The sequence below is a fragment of the Bison bison genome, unplaced genomic scaffold (assembly GCF_000754665.1).
Source record: "Bison bison bison isolate TAMUID 2011002044 unplaced genomic scaffold, Bison_UMD1.0 scf7180017864180, whole genome shotgun sequence".
Lineage (NCBI taxonomy): Eukaryota > Metazoa > Chordata > Mammalia > Artiodactyla > Bovidae > Bison > Bison bison.
This window is the reverse complement of record NW_011494752.1, coordinates 14,452,505-14,477,932: the sequence shown is the minus strand read 5'-3', so window position 1 is coordinate 14,477,932 and position 25,428 is coordinate 14,452,505. Positions and strand designations below refer to the sequence as shown.

The 25,428-nt window shown below is 42.5% G+C and overlaps 1 protein-coding gene across 4 annotated transcripts in view; it reads right to left on the bottom strand.

Moving 5' to 3' along the window:
• Nucleotides 1-25,428, bottom strand: part of STX8 (syntaxin 8) — a 206,538-nt gene that overhangs the window by 146,867 nt on the left and 34,243 nt on the right. For all 4 annotated transcript variants that reach the window (XM_010843018.1, XM_010843020.1, XM_010843021.1 and 1 more), the window contains exons 5-6: nt 11,403-11,527; nt 254-346 (exon numbers count right to left, since the gene is read on the bottom strand). In XM_010843018.1, coding sequence (XP_010841320.1) covers nt 254-346; nt 11,403-11,527 — 218 coding nt within the window. The remainder of the gene's footprint in view (nt 1-253; nt 347-11,402; nt 11,528-25,428) is intronic.

The following is a 25,428-nucleotide window of genomic DNA, read 5'->3' as shown; positions in this document are numbered from 1 at the left end:
CTCAATTACAGAACACAGCACTTTTCAAAGCAGCTTCAAAAACTGGAGATTTTTTATTAAGTTTCTTAACCTAGTGTTTAGTAACTACAATCTAAATCGGCTGCAGACCACCCTCAATCGCATTAAACTATAATAATCCATAGACGTTAAACTACTTTCGGTGCTCTGTAATATCAGAGTCATCTAACAAATAGTCAAGCCTTCAGCACTAGTACTCAGTGGCAAATATGATCAATGTCGGACACGTCCTTACCGTTTTGCTCATCCAGTTCGTTTCCAATTTCCTGCCCCATTTGTTTCTGGCGACTTATGATTGAGGAAAGGGCATCGAGGCCTGCGTCCTGTTCTGAAAGAAAAAGTAAGGCAGTTAACTCACTAAAAACCTAAGGAAAACAATTTCGGTCCAGAAACAGACCCAGGCATGGAACACAATTCAATACATGATCAAAGTAACATTTGAAATCAGTCAGAAAAAAAGAGAAAATAGTTAACAGTATTGGAACAAAATAAAGAAAAAAGTTAAATACCTGCACTTCAGAACTTAAATGAAAATAATTTCCAGATGAATTAAATTTTAAATATTATAAATGAGTAAGATTTGACTACATAAATGTTTATACTTTCTGATAATAAAGAGCATGTAGAAATCAATAAGACAATCTTCCTTTTTTTTTTTAAATGGGCAAAGGATATAGACAGGGAATGCACAGAAGAATAAAAAAGAAAAAGACATAAAAGTTCCAACATTACTACTAATTTTTTAAAGATATCAAAGAATAGTGAAGCTTTTTTCTGACTTATCAGATTTGTAAGCATTAAAAAGATTGGTAACACCCCGGGTTAAGTAAAGTGCAAAGAAGCTCCTAAGTACTAAGTCATGGGGGGATAGCTAATATATCTTTCTAGAGAGTGAACTGTGCTAACTTCCATATCTACCAATTCTGTGTCTAGGAATGTATGCAATAAAACATTGGATGGTATGCAATGATGTATTGGGTTGGCCAAAAAGTTAATTCTGGTTTTTCTACAAGATGGCACAGAAAAACCCAAGTAAACTTTTTTGCCAATCCAATCGATACAAGGCTATTCCTTGAAATACTGCTTCCTCTGCTGCTTTTCAACTTAATGCTTCTTAGCTCCAAGTTCTCCCTTATTTTGATTGCTCTGAGAAAATGGATCCGGGTCCTTTAAATAATTTTTCCTTCACCAGCTTTGTCAGTGGAGGAAACTGCGGAAACACTGCAGGAGCAAACGAATTTTCCTTCCTGGCTCCAGCCTGCCCTCCGGACAGGCTTCTGGGTGCTGACAGTTCCTTCAGTGTGCAGTGACCAGCAGCACCCCAAGGCAAGCAACTTCTCCCAACACACCCCCTCCTGGGGCATGAACTTCCAAAAGAAGTTCACGATAACATTATTAAGTAAAAAAAAAAAGTAGAATACAAAACAATATATACAATAGTAAAAGAATATTTTTGCTTTTAAAAAACATGTTATTTTTGGGGATCTTCCTGGCGGTCCAGTAAGACTCTGTGCTTCCACTTCAAGGGCCATGGGTTTGATCCCTGCTTGGAGAACTAAGATCCTGCACGCCACATCGTGTGGCCAAAAAAAATCTTGTTGTAATGTGTTATTTTTCTGGATTTTAAGATTTTCAAAGAGAAAAGCACTTAAGTTACTCAAGATCTTTAAAGTTTGTTTTTCTTAACTCTAGGCAGCCTCCATCCCTGTACTTTTTTCCTCTGCCCGCAGGTGCACTGGAAAGAACTCTCCAAGGCCGAGTCGAACGACTCTTTCCACCGAGCACTCTGCCATTCGCAGCTTCACTTGTTGGGGTTTTTAAAACGTGTTTCACATGATCGCCCATCTATAAAAGCAGAAATCACAAAGGTCCTTCTGCCCAAGATCACATTAACATTTCCTTGCATAGTTTTTCTTAGGTTTTCTTCTAGATTTTTTTTTTTTTTTATGGAATTAAGCCATTACACTCAACTTGTTAATTCATCTGGAATTTATTTAAACTAATGGTGTGGGGTAAGGACCCCTTAGTAACATTTTTTGACACGATGTGCTCTTTTTTTAACCATACAAATGACCTGCTATCTCTAGGGATCATTCCATGGGACCATTTTATAGCAAAATCACTTTATAATGAGGTCCTTTTGGTCTTCAGTAACAACCTCTTGGATGGACTCCAAGAAAAATCTATCATCAACCTAGTGCTGCTATAGGATGACCGATGTTACTGGAAAACTCTAAATGCATCTCCCAAATAATCTATATATACAACTGAGGGTCAAGTGTCAGTATGAATTAAAAGGTAAAACAATATATAAGAAGAAAACAGGAGATTCCTCTATGATCTTCAATTAGGAAAAAAAAAAAATTATCAAAGCCCTGGAGCTGCTTTACCTAGCAGAGACACAGATTATGAATGAAAAATACCTACATTACACTCTTTTCACTTAACCTCGACTCATTACCTGCCTCAACCACCTAAAGGTTATCTTGCTAATGAGAAACAGAAAAAGGGCTAAAAATTCTGCTCCACTCAAATCATTTCTATAAGAACCTAGCTAGTACTTCCTCTCGATGTTTAAGTGCTACAGTACAGTTTCATCCCATAATTCAGAAACACAGAAGGCCCAGATAACAGAGATGCTATGCATGTAGTAATAATGACTGTGATGACCTGAGCTTCTGCAAGTCTTAAAGCAGCATTTCTTAAACGGAGGTGGTACAGTCATCTTAGACACAAGGAAAATAAATGCTGCTATTTTCAAAAATATCAACAATTATCAAGACCCATGCAGAGAGTTAATCTAGAACCCCACAAACTATTATGATATCATAATAACAGTTCATTACTATACTCTGCTCTACCCAATGTACAGCCCAAGGCTTTATATCACAACAGATCATCTGTAACACACCACACTCTATTAATCATAATTCAATGTTGCTGCTGCTAAGTCGCTTCAGTCGTGTCCGACTCTGTGCGACCCCATAGACGGCAGCCCACCAGGCTCCCCCGTCCCTGGGATTCTCCAGGAAAGAACACTGGAGTGGGTTGCCATTTCCTTCTCCAGTGCGTGAAAGTGAAAAGTGCAAGTGAAGTCGCTCAGTTGTGTCCAACTCTTAGCGACCCCATGGACTGGCAGCCCACCAGGCTCCTCCGTCCATGGGATTTTCCAGGCAAGAGTGCTGGAGTGGGGTGCCATTAATTTTAAAAAATGTAACGACCTCTGTGCTATACAGAATAATTACCCCCTGAAGATGTCCACCTCCTAATTCCAGGAACCTGTGAATATATGACCTTACAGGGCAAAGAAACTTTGCAGGTGTGATTAAAGTTAAGGGATTTGAGATGGGAGATTATTCTGGATTATCCAAGTGGACCCAAAGTAATCACATGAGTCCTTAAAAACAGAATCTTTCCCAGCTGTGGACAGAGAGAGCTATGAGGAGGGGTCAGAGAGATGCAACGTGCTGGCACTGAAGACAAAGAAGGGGTCCATGAGCCAAGGGATGTGGGTAGCGTCAGGAAGCTGGAAAAGGCAAGGGAATGAATTCTTCCCTGGAGCCTCCAGAAGAGAACCCAGCCCTGCCAGCACCTTGATTTGTACTGAACTTCTGAGCTACAGAACTGTAAGATGATAAATCTGTATTTTAAGTCATCAGTTCAGTTTAGTCACTCAGTCATGTCCGGCTGTTTGCAACCTCATGGACTGCAGCACGCCAGGCTTCCCTGTCCATCACCAACTCCTGGAGCTTGCTCAAACTCCTGTCCATCGAGCTGGTGATGCCATCCAACCATCTCATCTTCTGTCATCCCCTTCTCCTCCCACCTTCAGTTTTCCCAACATCAGGGTCTTTTCCAATGAGTCAGTTCTTCACATCATGGGGCCAAAGTATTGGAGTTTAAGCTTCAGCATCAGTTCTTCCAATGAATATTCAGGACTGATTTCTTTTAGGATTGACTGGTTGGATCTCCTTGCAGCCAAAGGGACTCTCAAGAGTCTTCTCCAACACCACAGTTCAAAAGCATCAATTCTTTGGTGCCCAGCTTTCTTTACAGTCCAACTCTCACATCCATTCATGACTATTGAAAAAACCATAGCTTTGACTAGACAGACCTTTGTTGGCAAAGTAATGTCTTTGCTTTTTAGCATGCTGACTAGGTTGGTTAAGTCATCAAGTTCGTGCTAATTTATTATAGCAGCAACAGAAAATTAATACAATCATTTTTTAAAAAATCCCTTCAGAATGGTTAGGTGTTTGAACACTTCCTGTCTTAAGACATGCAGAAAACCCATCTTCTAACTAAATGTCATATAATTGTGGGAGGATGATCTGGTGGCTGCAGATTAAAAATAAAGGGAAGGTCATCATAATGTATTGCTGCCAAAAATGACAGACATGACTCTGATCAAACCACTAAATCTAACTACCAATTTACAGAAAATATGCAGGACAGAGGAATACATTAAACAGTAGATGGGGAAACAAATAGCAAGTCTAGATGGTGGGAAACTACAGGGCAAAAGCCCTTGTTTTGTCAACAAACTGTGAAGAAAAAGAGTTGGCAAACGCATATATTGATTAAAGAAACTTAGGGGACATATCAATTAGTTGCAATGTACAGACTATATTCAGATCTTGAACTGAACAACCTAAAAGAAAAAAAACCATTGGACAATCAGAGAAATCTGAACATCAAACAATCTGACTGGATTATTTGATTATATTAAGGAATAAAGCTATGACAAACCTAGACAGTGTATTAAAAAGGAGAGACATCACTTTGCTGATAAAGACCCGTCTAGTCAAAGCTATGGTTTTTCCAGTAGTTATGTACAGATGTGACAGTTGGACCATAAAGAAGGCTTTCAAACCGTGGTGCTGAAGAAGACTCCCAAGAGTCCCCTGTACATCAAGGAGATCACACCAGTCAATTTTAAAGGAAATCAACCCAGAATATTCACTGGAAGAACTGATGCTGAAGCTGAAGATACAATACCTGGGCCACCTGATGCGAACAGCTGACTCACTGGAAAAGACCCTGATGCTGGGAAAGACTTAGGGCAGGAGGAAACAGGGCGACAGAGGATGAGATGGTTGGATAGCATCACCGATTCAATGCATATGAACTTGGGCAAACTCCAGGAGATAGTGAGGGACAGGAAAGCCAGGCATATTGCAGTCTATGGGGTTGCAAAGAGTCCAATACAATTTAGTGACTGGACAACAAGAATCTTTTACAAACATGCTTTAGAGATATATTCTGGAATATTCACCAATGAAATGGTATAATGTCTACGATTTGCTTCAGAGATAATCACGGGGATGGGAAGGTGGGTAGACGTATAGATGAAACAAGATGGGCTACGAGTTGATAACTGCTGAAACAACCGCTGGGTCGGATGGAATCAGCAGCCTACTCTCTCACTGTCATATGTTTCAAACTGTCAACAGCAAAAAGTTACCAACATTTTAGCAAGCAAACAAAACCAAGGAACATTCTTAAGAACGGCAATCTCGGGCCCCTTGACTGAGCACATGGCAAGAGCCCCGAGGCCTGAGGCTGTGTCTTTTCCTATGGTTTTGTCCCACTTCTGAGCCCAACTGGTGGAACAGATCAAGTATTTGATCAATGTGTTTAAACCAAGGAATGACCACAGAGGGCCGTCTAGATCTGTTGAAGAAATAAAGATAGTCTCTGCTACATATATATGGAGTGACTTCTGGTCAACATTAGCCAGCCCTCTGAGTTTAGGTAGCAGAAAAAGTAGCTGAGGCTGTGTTGTCCAGTGCCCAGAGAGGAGCGATGGAAACTCCCACATCTGACATACAGGAACTTTCCCTGGAGAAGGGGAAATAAGGAACGAATGAGCAGAAGATGAGGTCAAGCTGGGTAAAGTTAATCACTACATTGGAAAGACTCTTAGAGCAAGTTCTAAGAACAGATGTTTTTGTTTTAAGATTTTAGGGGAAGGAATCTTGGTCTAGGTGGCAGCTGTAAGAAAGGGTATCTTGAAAGAGAGCTGTCTGTGATGTTAAGAATCCACGGGTTCAAAGATGAGCCACTCGGATGACGCCAAGGTACACCACAGCCCTGCCAGTCACTTTCCCCACCACTGTTTCAACGGAAATACTTACAAGACCTAAAAACACAAAAACCCATAACTAATCCACAGTCTTCTGCTAGAATCTAGAAACAACGTCTATAGACTATGGTAAAGGAGAGTTGGAGCTAATTAAAAGCCCCAGCAACAAAGACCTCCTGGGGAGAGGCTAAGTGATACACCTTCTTCCAGGTCCACCATCCACCATCTGACTCAGAGACAAAGGTCTTTACCGACCAAAAAGGCAGTTTCCCTTGTTTTATCTCAGGGATTTGGGGGCGATGGGCATGGGGTAGGGGTGCTGTGCCACGTAACTTGAGGGGTCTTAGTTCCCCAACCAGGGATGAACTTGGACCCTGGCAGTGAAAGCACTGAGCCCTGACCTCTGGACCACCAGGAATGATCCGGTTACTAACTGGATCACCTCACCCATCTTCTGCCAAATGCCCATTTGTGCTTCAAATTATAGCACAGGAAGCATAGAAACTGAGGCCGTCTAACTGGCAGTAAGGAGGCTTAGCCTCCAGATCGGGAAAGGAAGGCATTCATTGCCTTGAGTCTAAGCTCCACCAGAAACCTGTTATTTTAGGATGATTTTCCAAGTGTTTTCTAAAGGTCAACGCAAGTACAAAAAGGCTAACAGATGCCACAGGCAAAGTTAGAAATGACCCTTCGTGGTTCTGTAGTGCAGGACCTAGCCAGGAAGCATGGCCATGGCAATCTCAGCACACATATCACCAAGGTTCTTGAGGCAGAGAAAAGAGTAATGAGGGTTTCATGTAAAGAGAACTTCTGTTTTTGCATTCATCCTTGAAAAGGCAGCTTGCTCGGAAAGCAAGGAAGGATAGAGCGTTTCAAAACACAAAGGGAAGAGCAGAAAAACATTCAGACCTGTAGTAAGTGCCCCTCTCCTCCATTCCTTCACTCCCCAGCCCCACCCCATAAACCCCAAAGGCCAGCCGGCTTCCAAAGGGTAGGCATCTTAGCGAGGATGCTCTCAGTGTGGGAGACTTAACACAAACACTTACATGCTGCATCCTCTCACACCCAGCCCACAGCGATCTCTGAATGAGGCACCTTGTCAGTGGCAGAGATACTTCTCTTGACCGAAAACAGCTTTTCTTGGCAAAAAAAAAAAAAAAGCAACAATGCCCAGAAATTTCATGAGTATTAGCTATCAAGACATTCCTTTCAGGAACCATGAATCCTGAAAAGTAAATCACTGCAAATGAACAGCTGGGCTACGTGCAAGGGTGCACTGTTCTCAGCTTCTTCACTTTGCTTCAGACACGATAACGGGTGAGATACCATGGAATAAAAGTGATTCAGGAGGACCAGGACTTCATGTGCTAGATACTTTCACTGTGAAAAAGGAGTTCAAAATAGAGTTAGACTTCTGCTTCTGGACAAGAGGGGCTGACAGGGAGCAGATTTACTTCTGGCCCCAAACAAAGAGAAAACAAAACAATACACAAAACCACAGGCAAAATATACAAAACAACAGTTTCAAGATGCAGATGTCAGGAAATAAAGGGTGGTGATCCCTGAGATCTGGGAGACAAATGAGATGAGCTCTCAGTCCCAGATCATTGGCTTGAGAGTCCCAGGCCATGGCGTGGGGAAGGTGGATCTCAGGTGGCGCCCAGCAGCCTTCCCAGATTGAGGAGAATCCAAAAAAAGAAAAAGAGGTCAAGGTGGCTCAAGTATGTAGGGCACAGTACATAGAAAGCAGAGGGCTGTGCAGGGAGAAAATGGGAGATTTGCATGGGATCCACCCTGAGACTTCAGGCAAGTGTTGATCAGGACATGTGTGTGAGGAAATTGACTGAGGCCGGGGGAAGAACCACCTGAAAACCTTAGAGGGAATAACCCTCTGAGTCCACAGGAACTGGACATAAGACATAACCAATCAAAAGACGCAACTCCTAATCCCCACTCACCAGGTCACCACATAATTCACAGAGAGTACACAAAATCGTTCTGGCACAGAAGTGAGGGAAATAACCTCTGGCCTGGAGTCTGCAAACATTTTCTACAAAGGGCCAGACGGCAAATATTTTGGGCTTTGTGGTTCGTCTGATCTCTGTTGCAGCTGCCCCAACCCTGTTTTCGTCATAGGAAAGCATCCGTCAGTAATACATAAATGAATGAGCATGGTTGTGCTCCCATAAAACTTTATTTATGAACACTACACTTTTGAGTATTACACAGTCTTGTGTGTTTTTTTTTAAACAAGTCACGAAATATTCTTTTTGGGGCTCCTTTCAATCGTTTAAAAATGGAAAAACCATTTTAGCTTGCAGACCATACAAAACCAGGTGGTGGGCCAGATGTGGTCCACAGGCCATGGTTTGCTAACCCATGCCCTAAAATAAACACTTCTCTGGTCCACCTGACAAAGCAAGACCTGAATAACTGCATCCCAGGAGAAGGAAAAAAGAAAATCTCAAGAATATTTTTAGAAAGAAATATCTAGTAACCAAACCAAGAAAAACTCACATCTGGCTTTCAAATGAATTATTTTCTCCATAAGATTAGAAACAAGGCAAGAATGTCTGCTCTCATCATTCCTACACTGTACTGGAGGTGGTAGCAAGTGTAATAAGGCAAGAAAGAAAAATAAAAGGCATCCCGATTGAAATAAAGACATAAAGCTACAGCAATTAAAAGACAAAGACAAGGTAGATCAAAAATTCAACTACATGTGGCCTCAAAGAACCTCACTTTAAATATAAAGAAACCTCACTTTAAATATGGATTAAAAGCAAATGAATGGAGAAAGATAAACCACAATAATAGTCATCAAAAGAAACCAGGAGTTGCTACATTAATTTCAGATAGAGTAGACTTCAAAGCAAGTAATCAAGGGTAAAAAAGGGTATTACATAATAAGGGGGTCAATTCTCCAAGACAACACAGCAATCCTTAATGTGTACGCACCTAACACCGAGCATCACACTACATGAAGCAAAAAAAAAAAAAAAAACCTGTTAAAATGCAAGGAGAAACAGATAAAGCCAGTGAAAAAGCTGGCTGAAAACTCAACATTCAAAAAACTAAGATCATGGCATCTGGTCCCATCGCTTCCTGACAAATAGATGGGGAAACAACGGAAACAGCAACAGACTTTATTTTCTTGGGCTCCAAAATCACTGCCGATGGTGACTGCAGCCATGAAATTAAAAGATGCTTGCTCCTTGAAAGAAAAGCTACAACCAACCTAGACAGCATATTAAAAAGCAGAGACATTACTTTGCCAACAAAGGTCCATCTAGTCAAAGCTATGGTTTTTCCAGTAGTCATATATGGATGTGAGAGTTGGGCCATAAAGAAAGCTGAGTGCTGAAGAACTGATGCTTTTGAACTGGTGTTGGAGAAGACTCTTGAGAGACCCTTGGACAGCAAGGAAATCAAACCAGTCAATCCTAAAGGAAATCAGTTCTGAATATTCATTGTAAGAACTGATGCTGAAATTCCAATAATCTGGCCACCTGATGCAAAGAGCTGACTCACTGGAAAAGACTCTGACGCTGGGAAAGATTGAGGGCAGTAGGAGACAGGGGTGACAGAGGATGAGATGGCTGGATGGAATCACTGACTCAATGGACATGAGTCTGAGCCAGCTCCGGGAGTTGGTGATGGACAGGGAAGCCTGGCATGCTGCAGTCCATGGGGTCGCAAAGAGTTGGACACAACTGAGTGACTGAACCTACTATCATAGTTAGAGACTTCTAGCCTCCTCTCAGAAATGGACAGATCTGGCAAAGAGTTAAACTCAACACCAGATTTATCCCTAAGTAGTTCATGTTTTTTTGGTCTCTTATTAACAGCATTTATACATTCCTACTCTTGGCTGTGGCTAGTATATAAAAATACAAATGATTTTTGTATACTGATCTTGGATCACACAACCTTGCTAAACTCACTAATTAATAGTTTTGCGGTAGACTCTGTAGGATTTTCTATACAAATGGTCAATGCCATCTGTGGATAAAAAGGTTTTACCTTTTTTTTTTTTTTAAGAGACTTGTTTTTTACAGCAGTTTTAAATACACAGCAAAATTGAGAGGAGGGTACAAAGAGTTTCCATATAGCCCTTTCCCCACACATGCAGAGCAAAACATACGTCAACATGTAAATGTACATGCAGACTGTTGTTAATTTATACAAGGGATTACTACTCTGTGATGTAAGAGAACAAAATACTGACCCATGGAACAATGTGGATGAATCTTAAGATAATTACCCTGAGATAAAGAAGCCAGACCACCCCACCCCTGAACTCGCAAAGAGCTCATATTGTATGAGTCCATTTATACAGAAATAGAGAAAACAGAAATGATTTTATAGCAACACAAAGCAGATCAGCAGCTGTCTGGGTATGTGGGGAGGACAACAGTAAGAATTACCAACAGAAATGAAGAAAACTATCAGGAGTAATGATTATGCTTATTATCTGGATTGTGGAGATGGTTTCAAAGGTGTATGTATATGTCAAAGCTTAATGAATCATACACTTCATATATGTGCTATTTATGATGTCAACTAGACCTACATAAAGCTGTGTTTCAATCAGGAGAATTAGCAGGAGTAACATCTGCAACGCTGACATCAAAAAATGTCTATCACACATATTAAGTAAAAAAAAGCTGTAGAAATATCTATATTATGATCTCACTTATGCAAAACATACATGTGCTTATATTGAATATACAGTATACATGCATGTATGTACAAAAAAAAGCCTGAGGAAATATGTATTGTTAATCTGTTTACAGTTTGAGATCAGAGGAACAATACAGAAAAAGCTTTTCATTTTATATATCCCTATATTGTTTGAACATTGTATAACAATCATGCATTACTTCTGAAATTAACAGAAAAAATTAGCAGGTTTAAAAGCCAGCTGGGTAAGATGAACCTGAAGGTAAAAGCCAAACTAACTTTTATACAAAAAAAAAAAAAAATGGAGCCTTTTCTTTGGAGAATGAGTCCTAATCATGGAGAGGAGGAAGAGGCCCATGCCTCGAGTCACCTGGGATAACCAGACCCTGAGCTGCACTCTGTCCCTCTCCCAGGAGAGAATCCCTACGTCCACCAGCTACCTGGATGGATGACAGCATCTGTCTAATCCCCAGGTACCCTGAGGCACAGAACCGCCAAGAACTCTCAAAGACCAACCGTTTTCCCTCCGATTTTCAATGGGTATTGGGAACATCTGAGGCTAAGGTAAAAAAACCCGAACAGGTTTCTGAGCCCACACCCTTTGGGTATTTAGTACCTTGGATAATTTTCTGCTGCTGTTGCCGGATTTCATCAAAACCCAAGCCTCTGGTCTCCTCCGGCTCCTCCAAGAGCCAAGGGTTGGGTGCTCCTCGCTTGGCCCCTCCAGTCATCAGGCTGGACCTAAGAACAAGATTGAATGCGTTACATAGCTCAAAAAATCCAGCTCGGCCGCAAATCGCTCCCACAGGGGCAGAGGGGGCCAGCCTCGCATGCTTTGAAAATTCATTTCGACCGCAATTTATTGCATCCTTGGTTTATGCCAGCAACTGTGTTCAGGGCTGGAAGAGATACGAGGATGAATAAGGCCCGAGCCTGGTCCCCAGGAGAATTACAGCTTGTGAAGGAGACTGTGGCGACACTTAATACTCTTACTAATCCTCCATGATATATTTGAGTCAATAATCATAAGTGAGGGTCTTAAATTTCAGAAACTCAAGGCCAAATGGAAGTGTCCTTTCCATTGAGACAAAGTTTGTCTCACGGGCTAGGTGGCACCAAAGGCACAAATATTATTTCTCAAGAAGATATAATGTTGCTGTGACGGCTGATAGCATAAAAAATGACCACTGAATTCCTTATTAGAGGGAATCTGGCTACTCACAGAGAGAAACACATGTAGGTTTCAAAACCAATTCAATGAATACAACCGAGCATTTATAACACAAATTCTGAATTATCCGTCTTAATCTTGACTCCCTCTCGTAACCCACATGGCCCCTGGGATATTATGTATGAACTGTTGCAAACACGAGTGCCAAAAACCAGGATGGTGGGTCAGAGGTGAATAAAGTGAACTTGAAAGTGCATTTATCAGCACGCTCTTCCTTTCAGTTAGCATGCTGCACCCGAGTGGTCAGCAGACTCCTCGAAAGTCAATGCTGGAATGTCCCCGCTGTAGCCCTTGCCACACATAGAGCATAATTTTAAAAATTCTTATGGGGGAAAAATATAAGAAAATTGTCTTTGTACTCTCAAAAGACAGAAAATTTGAATCAGAGCCTTCAGTAGTTAAAATATACTTTTAAAATACCTATCAGAGGGGCTTCCTTGGTGGCTCAGTGGTAAAGAATCTGCCTGCTACAGCAGGAGACACGGGTTTGATTCCTGACCCGGGAAGATCCCACAGACCTGAGGGGGCAACTAAGCCTGGACGCTACAAGCACTGAGCCTGTGCTCTAAGAGAGCCTAGAGCTGCGACTCCTGAAGCCCGAGCACCCTAGAGCCGGTGCTCCACAACAAAAGCAGCCACTGCAGTTGAGAAGCCCACACGCTGGAACTAGAGAGTGGTCGCCCCCACTCTCTGCAACTCAAGAAAGCTCTTGACGCAACGATGACCCAGCACAACCAAAAACAAATAAATAAAATTAGGTTCTAGAAAAAAATTTTTTAAACCTATTGGAGAATAAAAGTACAACACGGGCACAATTTAATATTAATATCAAACACACATCAACCACCAGACATACAAGAAAGATTTCCCAGGGCTAAATTCAGTCCTGCAGAAGTCCTAAACGCTGGAAGAACTGTTTTGATCTCACTTTCACATAGTTCAATATAAAAGCAGCAGTAAACTACAGTTTCCCTAAGTGGTAATTAGTCCCTAATGCCTTCTTTCTGAGCTGATTCCAAACTTTTGGTTCAGTTTTTCGAGGCTGAACGATCACTTTCTCCCTCTTCCCCTCCCCTTTGCCCTCTCCCTTGTGTGTCTGTACTTTGCTGATGCCTTAAATCTGTTGGGAAATTCAACAAGGATGGATGTGACTTTACTAACAAGAGCAGGTAAAATCGCAGGTGCCGCTGTGGGCAGGAGACTTGATTTTCTTTTCATTATCAGGTGCTAAAACCTAACATTTAGGATAGATGCCTATTAGTACTGTTCTGGGTAAGAAAGAAAGTCTATGAAAAATCTTAAGATATAAATCTTAGAGTTTAAGGAGTTTACAATCAAATGGAAAAGAGAAACTGACCACACGTGAAGGAACTCTTAAATGAAATAAGAGAACAGCCAGCCCTGCATCCCTGGGCAATGCCAATAACCTCTTCAGCCTGGTTTTCTCAGCCACAAGACAAGGAAACCAAGTGGGTCAGTGGTTTTCAGCCCCCGCCCCAGCCCCACTCTGGAGAGGCACGCCACCCTCATTAACAGTGGGTTGGCAGGTGAGCGGGAAAGACTCACGTTGGAGGCGGAGGCAGGTATTCTTCATAATCCTGCAGAAGATGTCTTTATATCTTTGGAAATCACTGAATTCGAAGACCTTTAAGATCCTTTCAGTTTTAATGGAAGTCTTTCAGTTTTAATGGAAGTTTTTCTCATTATAGCTAAATTCCACAAAGAACAGAGAAAAAAAGACAAATTCCCCACAAAGCCCATTCTCCTCTGCCCCATTCTTCCCAATTTCAGTTCAAGACGACCACAGAATCATCGGCTCAGGCCCAAACCCTCGAATCAACTTTGACTCTCTGGTGCCTCACAGCATTGAGTCCATTAGCAAATCCTTCAAAACATACCTAAAATCCACCCGCTTCTCCTCTGCTCCACTGCTTCTGCCCCTGGCACTCCTGCCTCCTGCTTCTGCTCCCACCCTCCACAATCTACTCCCCACCAGCTGCCAGAGCCACCACCGTACAGATAATGTTTCTTCTGCCACAGCCTCTCGGTGCCTTCCCATCACCCTTAGCGTAAAATGCAACATCTTTAACCCATGACGTTCACTTCTTTGTTGTTTCTAGAACACACTGAGCACACTCCTACCTCAGGGCCTTTGCACCTGCTACCTCCCCTCCCCCATGGCTAAGGCTCTGGTCACCCGTGATGGTCACGTGGCCCTGTTCCCTGCTCATTCTACTCTGCTCCAATGTCATGTCCTCAGAGAAGCTGCCCCAACTGCTCCCTCTAAAACAGTACCCCTCCCTGTAACTTCTGGGCTCTCCTCCTCCTCAGCCTGCCTCGTTTCTCTTTACAGCACTGAAACAGCCAGCAATTGTATGCTACACACTTATTTTCCTGTCTCCCACTCCACACTGTAAGCTCCAGAGAGTAGCGACTGTCTTATTCATCACTATATCCTCAGTGCCTGGCAGAATAGACACTAGGGAAAAACAAACCAAAAAAAAAAAGTTGAATGAGTTAGTTTATTCAGCAAAACCCACAACTGAATGAATGAAATCAGTAAGAAGAGAAGCTAGGCAAGTGTAACCTAACACAGTGGCTCTGTGTGCTGTCATTTCAATGGCATTTCACAAACATGATCTCATTCGACTCGTTGAACAAGCCTGTGTGTAAGTCAGAGCAGGTATTACTGACAAGAAAAATCAAGGTAGAGAGACATCAAGTCACTTCCTGAAGGCCACATGCTTCATGGCAGAGCTAAAGTTCAACCACATCTTCTGACTCCAAATCCAAAGCCCTTTCTTTCTACCATCTCAGCGAAGGTTTCGTGATGGGCAAGGAGACCCCAAACAGGTAAGGTTGAGTTTTATGAGGAAGACATGGAAACACACCCCAGGAAAGGATAACAACATGAATAAATGATTTCTCAGCAGAAAACATGTGCCATTGACATGCCCAGGATAAAAGTGGGGAGGGGGTGAGATACGGAGGAAGGGGGGCCTGGGTCTAGTAGACTTGCTTCCAAGATAGGCAGCCAGAGTGAGCCTCTATGTCTTCCAGCCTCACACTTCCACAATCTTGTGATCTCAGCTTTCCACTGGCTGTTCCTCATCCTATAAATCCTCAGGCCTTCTTTCCTGTTCACAGCCAGACTTCCTTCAAGAATGGCCAGTGCTCATCAGCTCTGCTTCCTGACCCTCAGGATTCACTCTTCAGCCCAGGATCCGCCTCCACCTCCGGGCTCTGCTAAGACTCTTCTCACCCGTAACCTCCTTGCTGACAAAGCCTCTCCGTTTTCACTTCATTCGTCCTCCAGGCCTCACTGGCCACTGGTCACTGCTGACCTTCTTCCCTTACCCAAGAAAGCCCTCTTCCCTTGGCTCCTTTCACACCCCTCTCTCCCACAGCATGTCCTCTAACTTGCAGGTACCTCTCCTTCCATCTGCCCTTTAAATAGTGGTGTGCCTCAGGGATTCTATTTAGATCTTCTCTTCTGGCTGTGGAGAAGGCAATGGCACCCCACTCCAGTACTCTTGCCTGGAAAATCCCATGGACGGAGGAGCCTGGTGGGTTGCAGTCCATGGGGTCGCAAAGAGTCGGACACGACTGAGCGACTTCACTTTCACGCATTGGAGAAGGAAATGGCAACCCACTCCAGTGTTCTTGCCTGGAGAATCCCAGGGACAGGGGAGCCTGGTGAGCTGCTGTCTATGGGGTCGCACAGAGTTGGACATGACTGAAGTGACTTAGCAGGAGCAGCTTCTGGCTATATTGTCTCTCTCTGGGCTGTGTTATCTGTTCCTGTGGTTTCGGGCTGTAAGGACAGACACTAATAGTGCTTAGACCATGTTTCCACACCAACACAAATGCAGTAAGTCATGGTTCTCTCCATTCATCATGGTGATGGATTCTTACCTGGGGGCCCCCTGCCCTAGCAGGACACAATCAGAATCTGGGGGTAGGGAAGGAATGGCACGTAAATAGTTCAAAGCAAAAAAAAAAAACAAAAAAACCCACATATCAAAATCCAGGCAAGGCAGGTCCCTCAACTGTTCATCCTTTCAAATTTCTCCGTACCCACAACATCTCCCTACCAGCTCGCTCTCTCTGCATTTACGGCTTTTCCTTTAGGAATCTCCAGCTGAGAACTCCACTCCAAACTCAACACACCCAAAGTCAAATCCACTCCTTTCACCTATAAGCAGTTTCTTCTTCCATGCTCTCTACTCAGCAGCATCGCTGCATTCCCGAGTCATCTGGACCGTTTTTCCTTTCTTCCCACCCCTGGCCACGTTTCATCAACGCCCAAGGCCTCTGCAGGAGGTGGCCCTCAAGTCCACGCCCTGTGTCCATCCATGCTGCTGCTGCCTCAGCTCAGAAAAGCATCTCTCCCGTAGAAGATGCTCATGGCCTCTGACTGGCCCCCTTGCTCCCAGTCACCCCCATTCAAATCATCTTACACTCTGCTGCCACAACGATCTTTCTAAAACAGATTTCTCCTATTTTTTATTTTTGGCTGCACCACTTAGCATGTGGGATCTTAGTTCCCCAAGCAAGGATCAAACCAGTGTCCCCTGCATTGGAAGTGTGCAGTCTTAACCACTGGACCGCCAAGAGAAGTCCCAAGATCTCGCCTGTTTTAAAACTATCACTGCTTCCTAGAAGCTACAGGTTAAGTTTAAGCTTTACAATATGGCCCCAGTGATATATCGGCTATGTCACCTCCCCAAACCCCCTTCCACACCTATGGACTGCTCACCAGGTCTCCAGACAAAGGCACAAACTTCCACACTCTCATGTTTTTGTATGAGTCTGGAGGGTCCCCGCCCCCACCCCTTTGTCCATCTGGCAAAATTCTATTCATCCCCTAAGGCTCAACTCAAATGTCACTTCTGCTGTTTAGTCTTTCCTGATTCCCATCCTCACCCCCCTCTTCCCTTGAATCAATCACTCCAGGGTGCTCCCATGGCACCTCATGCAAAACCTCCGACGTGGCATTTATCAAGCAGGATTGTAGTTAGTTATTTACTCATCTGTCTCCCTTCCTAAATTATAAACTCTGGAAGGAAAGAGGCCACATGACCGTCATGTATCTATCCCCAGGACCAGAAAGACAGTTCCTCTGAGTATGCTGGAGAAGAAGCATTCAGAATCTGTTTGTGAAACAGAACTAGGAAACCTTTAAGCAACGGAGCTCTTTAAGCAACGGAGACAAAAAGAGAGGGGTATTTAACATTTATCTTGAGAGAATAAAAAAAAAAGAAGAAGAAGAAAGCAAAAGGAAACAACTGCTACCTGCCTTCAAGAGTTTAGCAGCAGAAACAGATGCTGTTCAAGCAGATGGAGGGAATTTTAACTTGAAAGGGAATTCTGTCACTAAGACACCTTGTAGCTCAAACTCCTTCTTGGAAGGACAATGAAGGAGTGTTTCTCCTTTGAAAAATAAGTTATAGAAAGAAAATGCTGGGACTTCCCTGGTGGCCCAGGGGCTAAGACTCCACCCTTCCCGTGCAGGAGGCCCAGGTTAGATCCCTGGGCAGGGAACTAGATCCCACATGACACAGCTAAGAGCGGGCACAGCCAAATAAATAAATTTTTTTTAAAAAAGAAAGGAAATGCTAACTACCATGCTCCCCCAATTAGGACTGAAATGTTTTTTAAAAATAAATCCATCATTTTTATTCTATAGTCTTTCAAGATGGAGCTTATTTAATAAATGGAACATGTCAAATAAATGCCACATTACTAAATACATTAGATATCTGTCTTAAAAAAGATTTTACCAAAAGGTTTCATAGTCCCTTCTGACACTATAAAAATATTTCTTTTCTCCCCAAAAGTGAACGATGCATCTTATTAAGTTAATATGCGGGAGGTGCAGATGATCCACATTTTTCTGCTGACACATGTTGCTGAAGCTCGTCAGAGTTCACAAGGAGGATGTTCTTATCAACCAAATGGAGCATTGAAAAACCAGTGAATTTCAAGAAGCACCTTCTCCTAGCATTTCCAAAAGATATCAAAGTAACTACATAAAATGTTTGTTTTGTCTGGAAAAAAACAGTGTTTGAGTATTCACAGACCACAGAGAGGTTCGCAGTCAGGACCAGAGATGGTATTTCTAGGGTGTCAGCGAGCTGAATTGAACCTGCAGAGCTTTGTAACTAGACTTGCCTGTAGGTGTGAAAATGCTACTGTGGTATGAAAAGGCAATTCCTTCCTCAAAGCTTTTTCAGTTAGTTTCTTTCCGTGAATATAAAGATGCACAGAGGCTCAAATTTCAATCAGAAATAGTTTCTCTGGCATAAATTCTTTGGAGGCAAAAATCTGGCAGCAATACCCAGGCTGGCTTACACCAAGGAAGGGCCACAGTCAGGGAGGTAGACCAGAAGGCTAGGGCAATGTAGGCAGAAGGGGATGGCAGTCAGGATGAGGGGAGTGGCAGAATGGGACAGCAGGGATGGGACAATTCACCCAGTCATTCCAAGGAAAGCTCCACAAATGCTGCTGAGTAGAATGACTACAGAGGATCAAGATTTCCAAACTGGGTGACTTGGAGAATCGACACAACTTGGAGATATGTTTCATTTCCTTTTGGGATTTTCTCAAATTGCAACGTAACTCCCAATAACAACCCCAAAGTAAAACTGTCCCGTCACAATCATGAGCTGTGGATCCATGGCTGCTGTTGCTGTTTAGTGGCTAAGTCGGGTTTGACTTAGCCCGCCAGGCTCCTCTGTCCATGGGGTTTCCCAGGCAAGAATACTGCCGTGGGTTGCCATTTTCTTCTCCAGGGAGTCTTCCTGGCAGATTCTTTACCACTGGGGAAGCCCAGCTTAAACGACAGCTCAGCAATTAAACAGAGTCCTAGTTCCTCCTCAAGGGATACACAGAACTACAATCTGACACATACCTATGAGCTCTTCAGCAGAAACCAAGACACCCCACCCAAGTGGAAGATGGTGACTACATGCTGACCATAAGTACACAGACCCCATGCTGGTGGAAACTAGCAGGCTGATGATTAAGATAATCGAATATCACCCTGTTACTGCAATGCTAAGTGATCAGAAGAAAGTCCACAAGCTACTTGTAGCCCCTATTTCCCAGACAGCTTACTTCTTTAGGTCTGGTATTCTGTCCAGTTCTTTCTGTATCATCTACCTATTCATCCATCCATCCATTCCTCCCCCACACAAATACTGAGGCCCTTCTATGTGCCAGCATGAATCTAGGGGCTTGGCAGAGAAAGAGAGACCTGACCTCAGAGAGCTGGCATTCCAGGGAGAAGAAATGCCTAACACTATGACTTCTGAAAAGTAAATACTCATTTTTCTTTTTGGTTAAATTGAATAATCTTTATTCAATTAGTTTAAACTAATTAGTATTAGTTCAGAACAATAAGAACTCAAGAAAAAATAGCTTACACATCATCCAAGGAAAGTCTCACCGCAGAACCTGAAGATCTACTGCAATCAAACAATTTGCTACTTTTAAACCACTCTGTTTTCCCCTATTCACTGTTGGCCAAGTATACCAATAAGAAGCTTTAATATTATAATTTAAAATTTAATAAAACAGTTGGCTAACTTGGTGGCTCAGACAGTAAAAAAAAAAAAATCCACCTGCAATGCAGGAGATGCAAGTTCCATCCCTGGGTCGCAAAGATTCCCTGGAGAAGGGAATGGCAACCCACTCCAGTATTCTTGCCTGGAGAATTCCAGGGACAGAGGAGCCTGGTGGGTTACAGTTCACAGAGTTGCAAAGGGTTGGACATAACTGAGCAACAAAGAGTTTATAGAAGAACACAAATGGAGGGTTGAAAAGGCCATCAGAAATCATTTTGGCCTCTTTTCTCAATTTGAAATGAGAAATTCTTGAGTCATCCAGGCAATCTAAAATCAAGCAAATAAAACCAAAGGGAACAATTCTTTTGTCTTAAGTGTGAATATCATGGTACCTGAAAAGCAGGAGGAGGACAGGAAGGGATAACACATAAAACCTAAGAATTCTAAGTGTAAGAGGAATGAGCTGCTCTGTCAAATGTTTGGTGGCTGAGCGCCATCTGCTGGTGAGAAATTGAAGTTCAACTACAAAATGAAAAGCAATCCAATGATTACCATGTGTTATAAGCAGCTCCTTGCCTTATAACACAACGCAGTCTTGAAAGTATGTTTAGAAACAGAAAAAGGGAAAGTCAGCAATATGTTGAATATGGTTTTCCTTCATTTTCCTAATGTTTTGAGTGTAGAGATTTCATACTTCATTTGACTTACTCTTCTGTGGCCTTTTAAAATACTATTTATAAATAGCATTTTAAATTTGTTTTCACTTGGTATTTCTTTGCTGTCTGGCTTTCAAGACTTTCCGAGGAGAGAAACTACCAGGTTGCTGCTGCCAGCTTGTGGGCAGACTACACTGTACCACATCCACACGGTAGTAACTGGGCACCTTCACTGACTTGAGCAACACGGGGCTGCAACGTCTTAAGATTTACTTAGATCTCAGGGTCTCTGGGTTGACTCCCTTGATCAACCATCCAAATCAATGCTAATGGTAATGAAAGATTATCTATTTGGCTAACAGGGGTTTTCCTTTCCTAACCCACGGAGAAAAAAAAAAATAATTGGACTAAGTGACTACAGAGATGCCTTCAAGTGATAATCAGTCTTACAAGTACACACCTACCTGAAAAATCTCAAAGGACTACACTGTCAAGCTTGAGACAATTTTAAGATAAAAAGAGTGCTATTGAAACATCCTACTTCGCAAGTTTCACATTAGGACTTCCCTGGTACCATGGTTAAGAATACACCTGCCGAAGCAGAGGACACAGGTTCAGTCCTTGGTCTGGGAAGATTTCACATGCTGCAGGGCAAGTAGGCCTGTGCACCACAGCTACTGAGCCCATGCCCTGCACCAGGAGAAAGCACTGTAAGAAGAAGCCCACACGCTGCATCTAGCCAGTACCCCCACTCGCTGCAACTCGTGAAAGCCTTCATGGTAATGAAGACCCAGCACAGCCAAAAATAAGTATAAGTTTAAAAAATGAAGTCTGTAAAAAAAAAAAAAAAAAAGCTCCAAGACATATAAAAATTATCAATGTAAATACCCTTTGACCTTCTAAGAACTTAACTAGAGATTAAGGCTTTCACACGATGAAACCCTTTATGTATAAGGATATTTACCATTGCATTTATGTAACAGAAAAAAAAGTACAGGTATTAAGTACATACATACATACACAATGTAATAGAGTGGAAACAACACACATATTAATAGGAGACTAATTCAATAAATTATGTAGCACATACAATGAAATATTATAAGGCTACAAAAATCAATGACAAGACTCCGTGTTGGTTTCAGAAAATCTTCAGTATATTTAGATGATAAAAGAACATTGTAGGGTAATTTGCGCAGTATACGACCATTTGTGTAAAAGATAGGGGGAAATAAGAAAATATATTCTTATCGGTTGGCATATACTTAAGAGAACCCTGGAAAGACAGACCAAAGATTATTAACGCTGATATTTATCTTGCGGGTGGGACACAGAGGAAGGGAGGCTTCTCACTGAACACTGTTAAGTGCTTTTAAAACATCTCAGCTACATGAATATATGACTTAAGCAAGATACACCCTCCTTCCTCTCCTATGGCTGTTTGAAGTCTGGGAGCTTTTTTTAAAAATTATTTTTAAATGGAGGATAACTGCTTTATAATACTGTGTTGGTTTCTGCCATATATCAACATGAATCAGTCACAGGTATACGTATGTCTCCTCCCTCTTGAACCTCTCCTCCCACTCCCATCTGTCTGGGAACTTACTACAAGCATCCTCAACCACGAGAAGAGTCAGTCTGAAGATAAAGACACAACAAAGACACAGCAGACTCTGGATCACCACTGGCTGTAGAATTAACCACCTCCCTCAATTCTCTAACTTGGAACTTACTATACGGAGCTACTTTTCCTTATGTAAGCGGTTTTGAGTAGAATCATCAGTTCCTCATGGCTGCTGCTGCTGCTAAGTCACTTCAGTCGTGTCCGACTCTGTGCGACCCCAGAGACGGCAGCCCACCAGGCTCCCCCATCCCTGGGATTCTCCAGGCAAGAACATTGGAATGGGTTGCCATTTTCTTCTCCAAGGCATGAAAGTGAAAAGTGAAAGTGAAGTCGCTCAGTCGTTTCCAACTCTTTGCAACCCCATGGACTGTAGCCTACCAGGCTCCTCCACCCATGGGATTTTCCAGGCAAGAATACTGGAGTGGGTTTCCATTGCCTTCTCCCCTCATGGCTGAGGGCATCGTAATTGGGGTATCAGTGCCTGAGCGAAACCAGGCGCCCCTTTGGCTGAAGGTAAGAACCACAAGCACCATCTTCTCCAGACCCTTCAGGTGCTTTACTTGGGCCTCCTCCTCTGACTGCTGCAGACATGACCTCCTCTTCTAGTTTCGTTGCACATACCCATTGGAGTTTAATTTCTCTGTCCTGTGTTTGTACCCCTGCCCGAGTGAACCCTTTTAGAACAAGTATGACTGTACAAAAGGAGAACACACCCTACCAGGGTCCCCTCTCAGCCCGCTCATGTGCCTTTATTAATTTCTGACTCTAATCTCTGCTAATTAAGTAGGCAGACTATGTCCCAAAGTTATTTATCTCTTCAGAAAACCACCCAAGATAATCAGTGAGGTAGAGACAAGCAATGTGTTGCCGCAAGTCCCATTTCATTTTCTTGTGAGTCTAGACAAGACTACATTTCCCAGCCTCCCTTGCAGGCAGATCAGAACCATGTGACTGGTTACTGCCAATGGGATGACACATAGGGGGCAGCATATAAGAGGGGTGTGAGCCCTCTATACCTTCTCTCTTCTCCTCTCACAGTGAAAATGGAGGTCCTCTGTGAAAACAGCACAGCTGTAAGATGGGAAAACCTGCATCACCATTTGAAGGGAGCAGTCCCAGAGAACCACCAGATTTTATGAGGCAGGCAAAAAAAACTTTTTCATCTGGTAATCCTGTGAGGGTCCCAGATTTTTTTAGTTACAGAACCCATGCTATTCTATTCTGACTCAGTCAACCTTTCAATCAACAGAAATTTGCTGAGTGCCTACTATATACCCAAATCTGCTAAGTATCTATAAAAGATACAGCAAACACAAAGACTTTCATTAAGTGAGCAAGGATCTATTAAGCATTGTACAAGATTTCAGTCCCCATCCTCAAGGTATTTAAAATTTAGATGGAGAAACAAAATATGCATTTGCAAAATAAATATTAAACCACATGACTTTCCTACCTAAATCATTTCCCCACTAATACTCCCTCAAAGCACAATATATTTTTCTGAACTTATTTTACTTATTTGAATGACTCTTTAATTCACGTCTGTTTCTCTCACTGAACTGTAGAGAGCTCAAAGGCAAAAACTAGATATTTTTTGTTGTTTGGAGCTTTATGCCACCACACTCCCTTTACCAGTGCTTGGCACGTTGTAGGCACTCAAAATTTTTCTATTTACCACACTTTCTTACTCTAAGTTTTTTTTCATTAAGTTACTGGAAATACTTAATATTCTTGACTGCATTTAATACCACCTTGGTTCAACTTGGACAGAATGTGGTCCACTGGAGAAGGGATGGCAAACCACTTCAGTATTCTTCCCTTGAGAACCCCATGAACAGTATGAAAAGCCAAAAAGACAGGATACTGAAAGAGGAACTCCCCAGGTCAGTAGGTGCCCAATATGCTACTGGACATCAGTGGAGAAATAACTCCAGAAATAATGAAGGGATGGAGCCAAAGCAAAAACAATACCCAGTTGTGGATGTGACTGGTGATAGACACAAGGTCCGATGCTGTAAAGAGCAATATTACATAAGAACCTGGAATGTTAGGTCCATGAATCAAGGCAAATTGGAAGTGGTCAAACAGGAGATGGCAAGAGTGAACGTCAACATTCTAGGAATCAGCGAACTAAAATGGACTGGAATGGGTGAATTTAACTCAGATGACCATTATATCTACTACCGCAGGCAGGAATCCCTTAGAAGAAATGGAGTAGCCATCATGGTCAACAAAAGAGGCCAAAATGCAGTCCTTGGATGCAACCTCAAAAACGACAGAATGATCTCTGTTCATTTCCAAGGCAAACCATTCAATATCACAGTAATCCAAGTCTATGCCCCAACCAGTAAAGCTGAAGAAGCTGAAGTTGAATGGTTCTTTGAAGACCTACAAGACCTTTTAGAACTAACACCCCCAAAAGATGTCCTTTTCATTATAGGGGACTGGAATGCAAAAGTAGGAAGTCAAGAAACACCTGGAGTAACAGGCAAATTTGGCCTTGGAATACGGAATGAAGCAGGGCAAAGACTAATAGAGTTTTGCCAAGAGAACGCACTGGTCTTAGCAAACACCCTCTTCCAACAACACAAGAGAAGACTTTACACATGGATATCACCAGATGGTCAATACCAAAATCAGACTGATTATATTCTTTGCAGCCAAAGATGGAGAAGCTCTATACAGTCAGCAAAAACAAGACCAGGAGCTGACTGTGGCTCAGATCCTGAGCTCCTTATTGCCAAATTCAGACTTAAATTGAAGAAGGTAGGGAAAACCACTAGACCATTCAGGTATGACCTAAATCAAATCCCTTATGATTATACAGGGGAAGTGAGAAACAGATTTAAGGGACTAGATCTGACAGAGTGCCTGATGAACTATGGACTGAGGTTCATGACATTGTACAGGAGACAGGGATCAAGACCATCCCCATAGATAAGAAATGCAAAAAAGCAAAATGGCTGTCTGGGGAGGCCTTACAAATAGCTGTGAAAAGAAGAGAAGCAAAAAGCAAAGGCGAAAAGGAAAGATATAAGCATCTGAATGCAGAGTTCCAAAGAATAGCAAGAAGAGATAAGAAAGCCTTCCTCAGCAATCAATGCAAAGAAATAGAGGAAAACAACAGAATGGGGAAGACTAGAGATCTCTTCAAGAAAATTAGAGATAAGAAGGGAACATTTCATGCAAAGATGGGCTCGATAAAGGACAGAAATGGTAGGGCCCTAACAGAAGACATTAAGAAGAGGTGGCAAGAATACACAGAAATACTGTACAAAAAAGATCTTCACAACCAAGATAATCACGATGGTATGATCACTCACCTAGAGCCAGACATCCTGGAATGTGAAGTCAAGTGGGCCTTAGAAAGCATCACTACAAACAAAGCTAGTGGAGGTGATGGAATTCCAGATGAGCTATTTCAAATCCTGAAAGATGATGCTGTGAAAGTGCTGCACTCAATATGTCAGCAAATTTGGAAAACTCAGCAGTGGCCACAGGACTGGAAAAGGTCAGTTTTCATTCCAATCCCAAAGAAAGGCAATGCCAAAGAATGCTCAAAC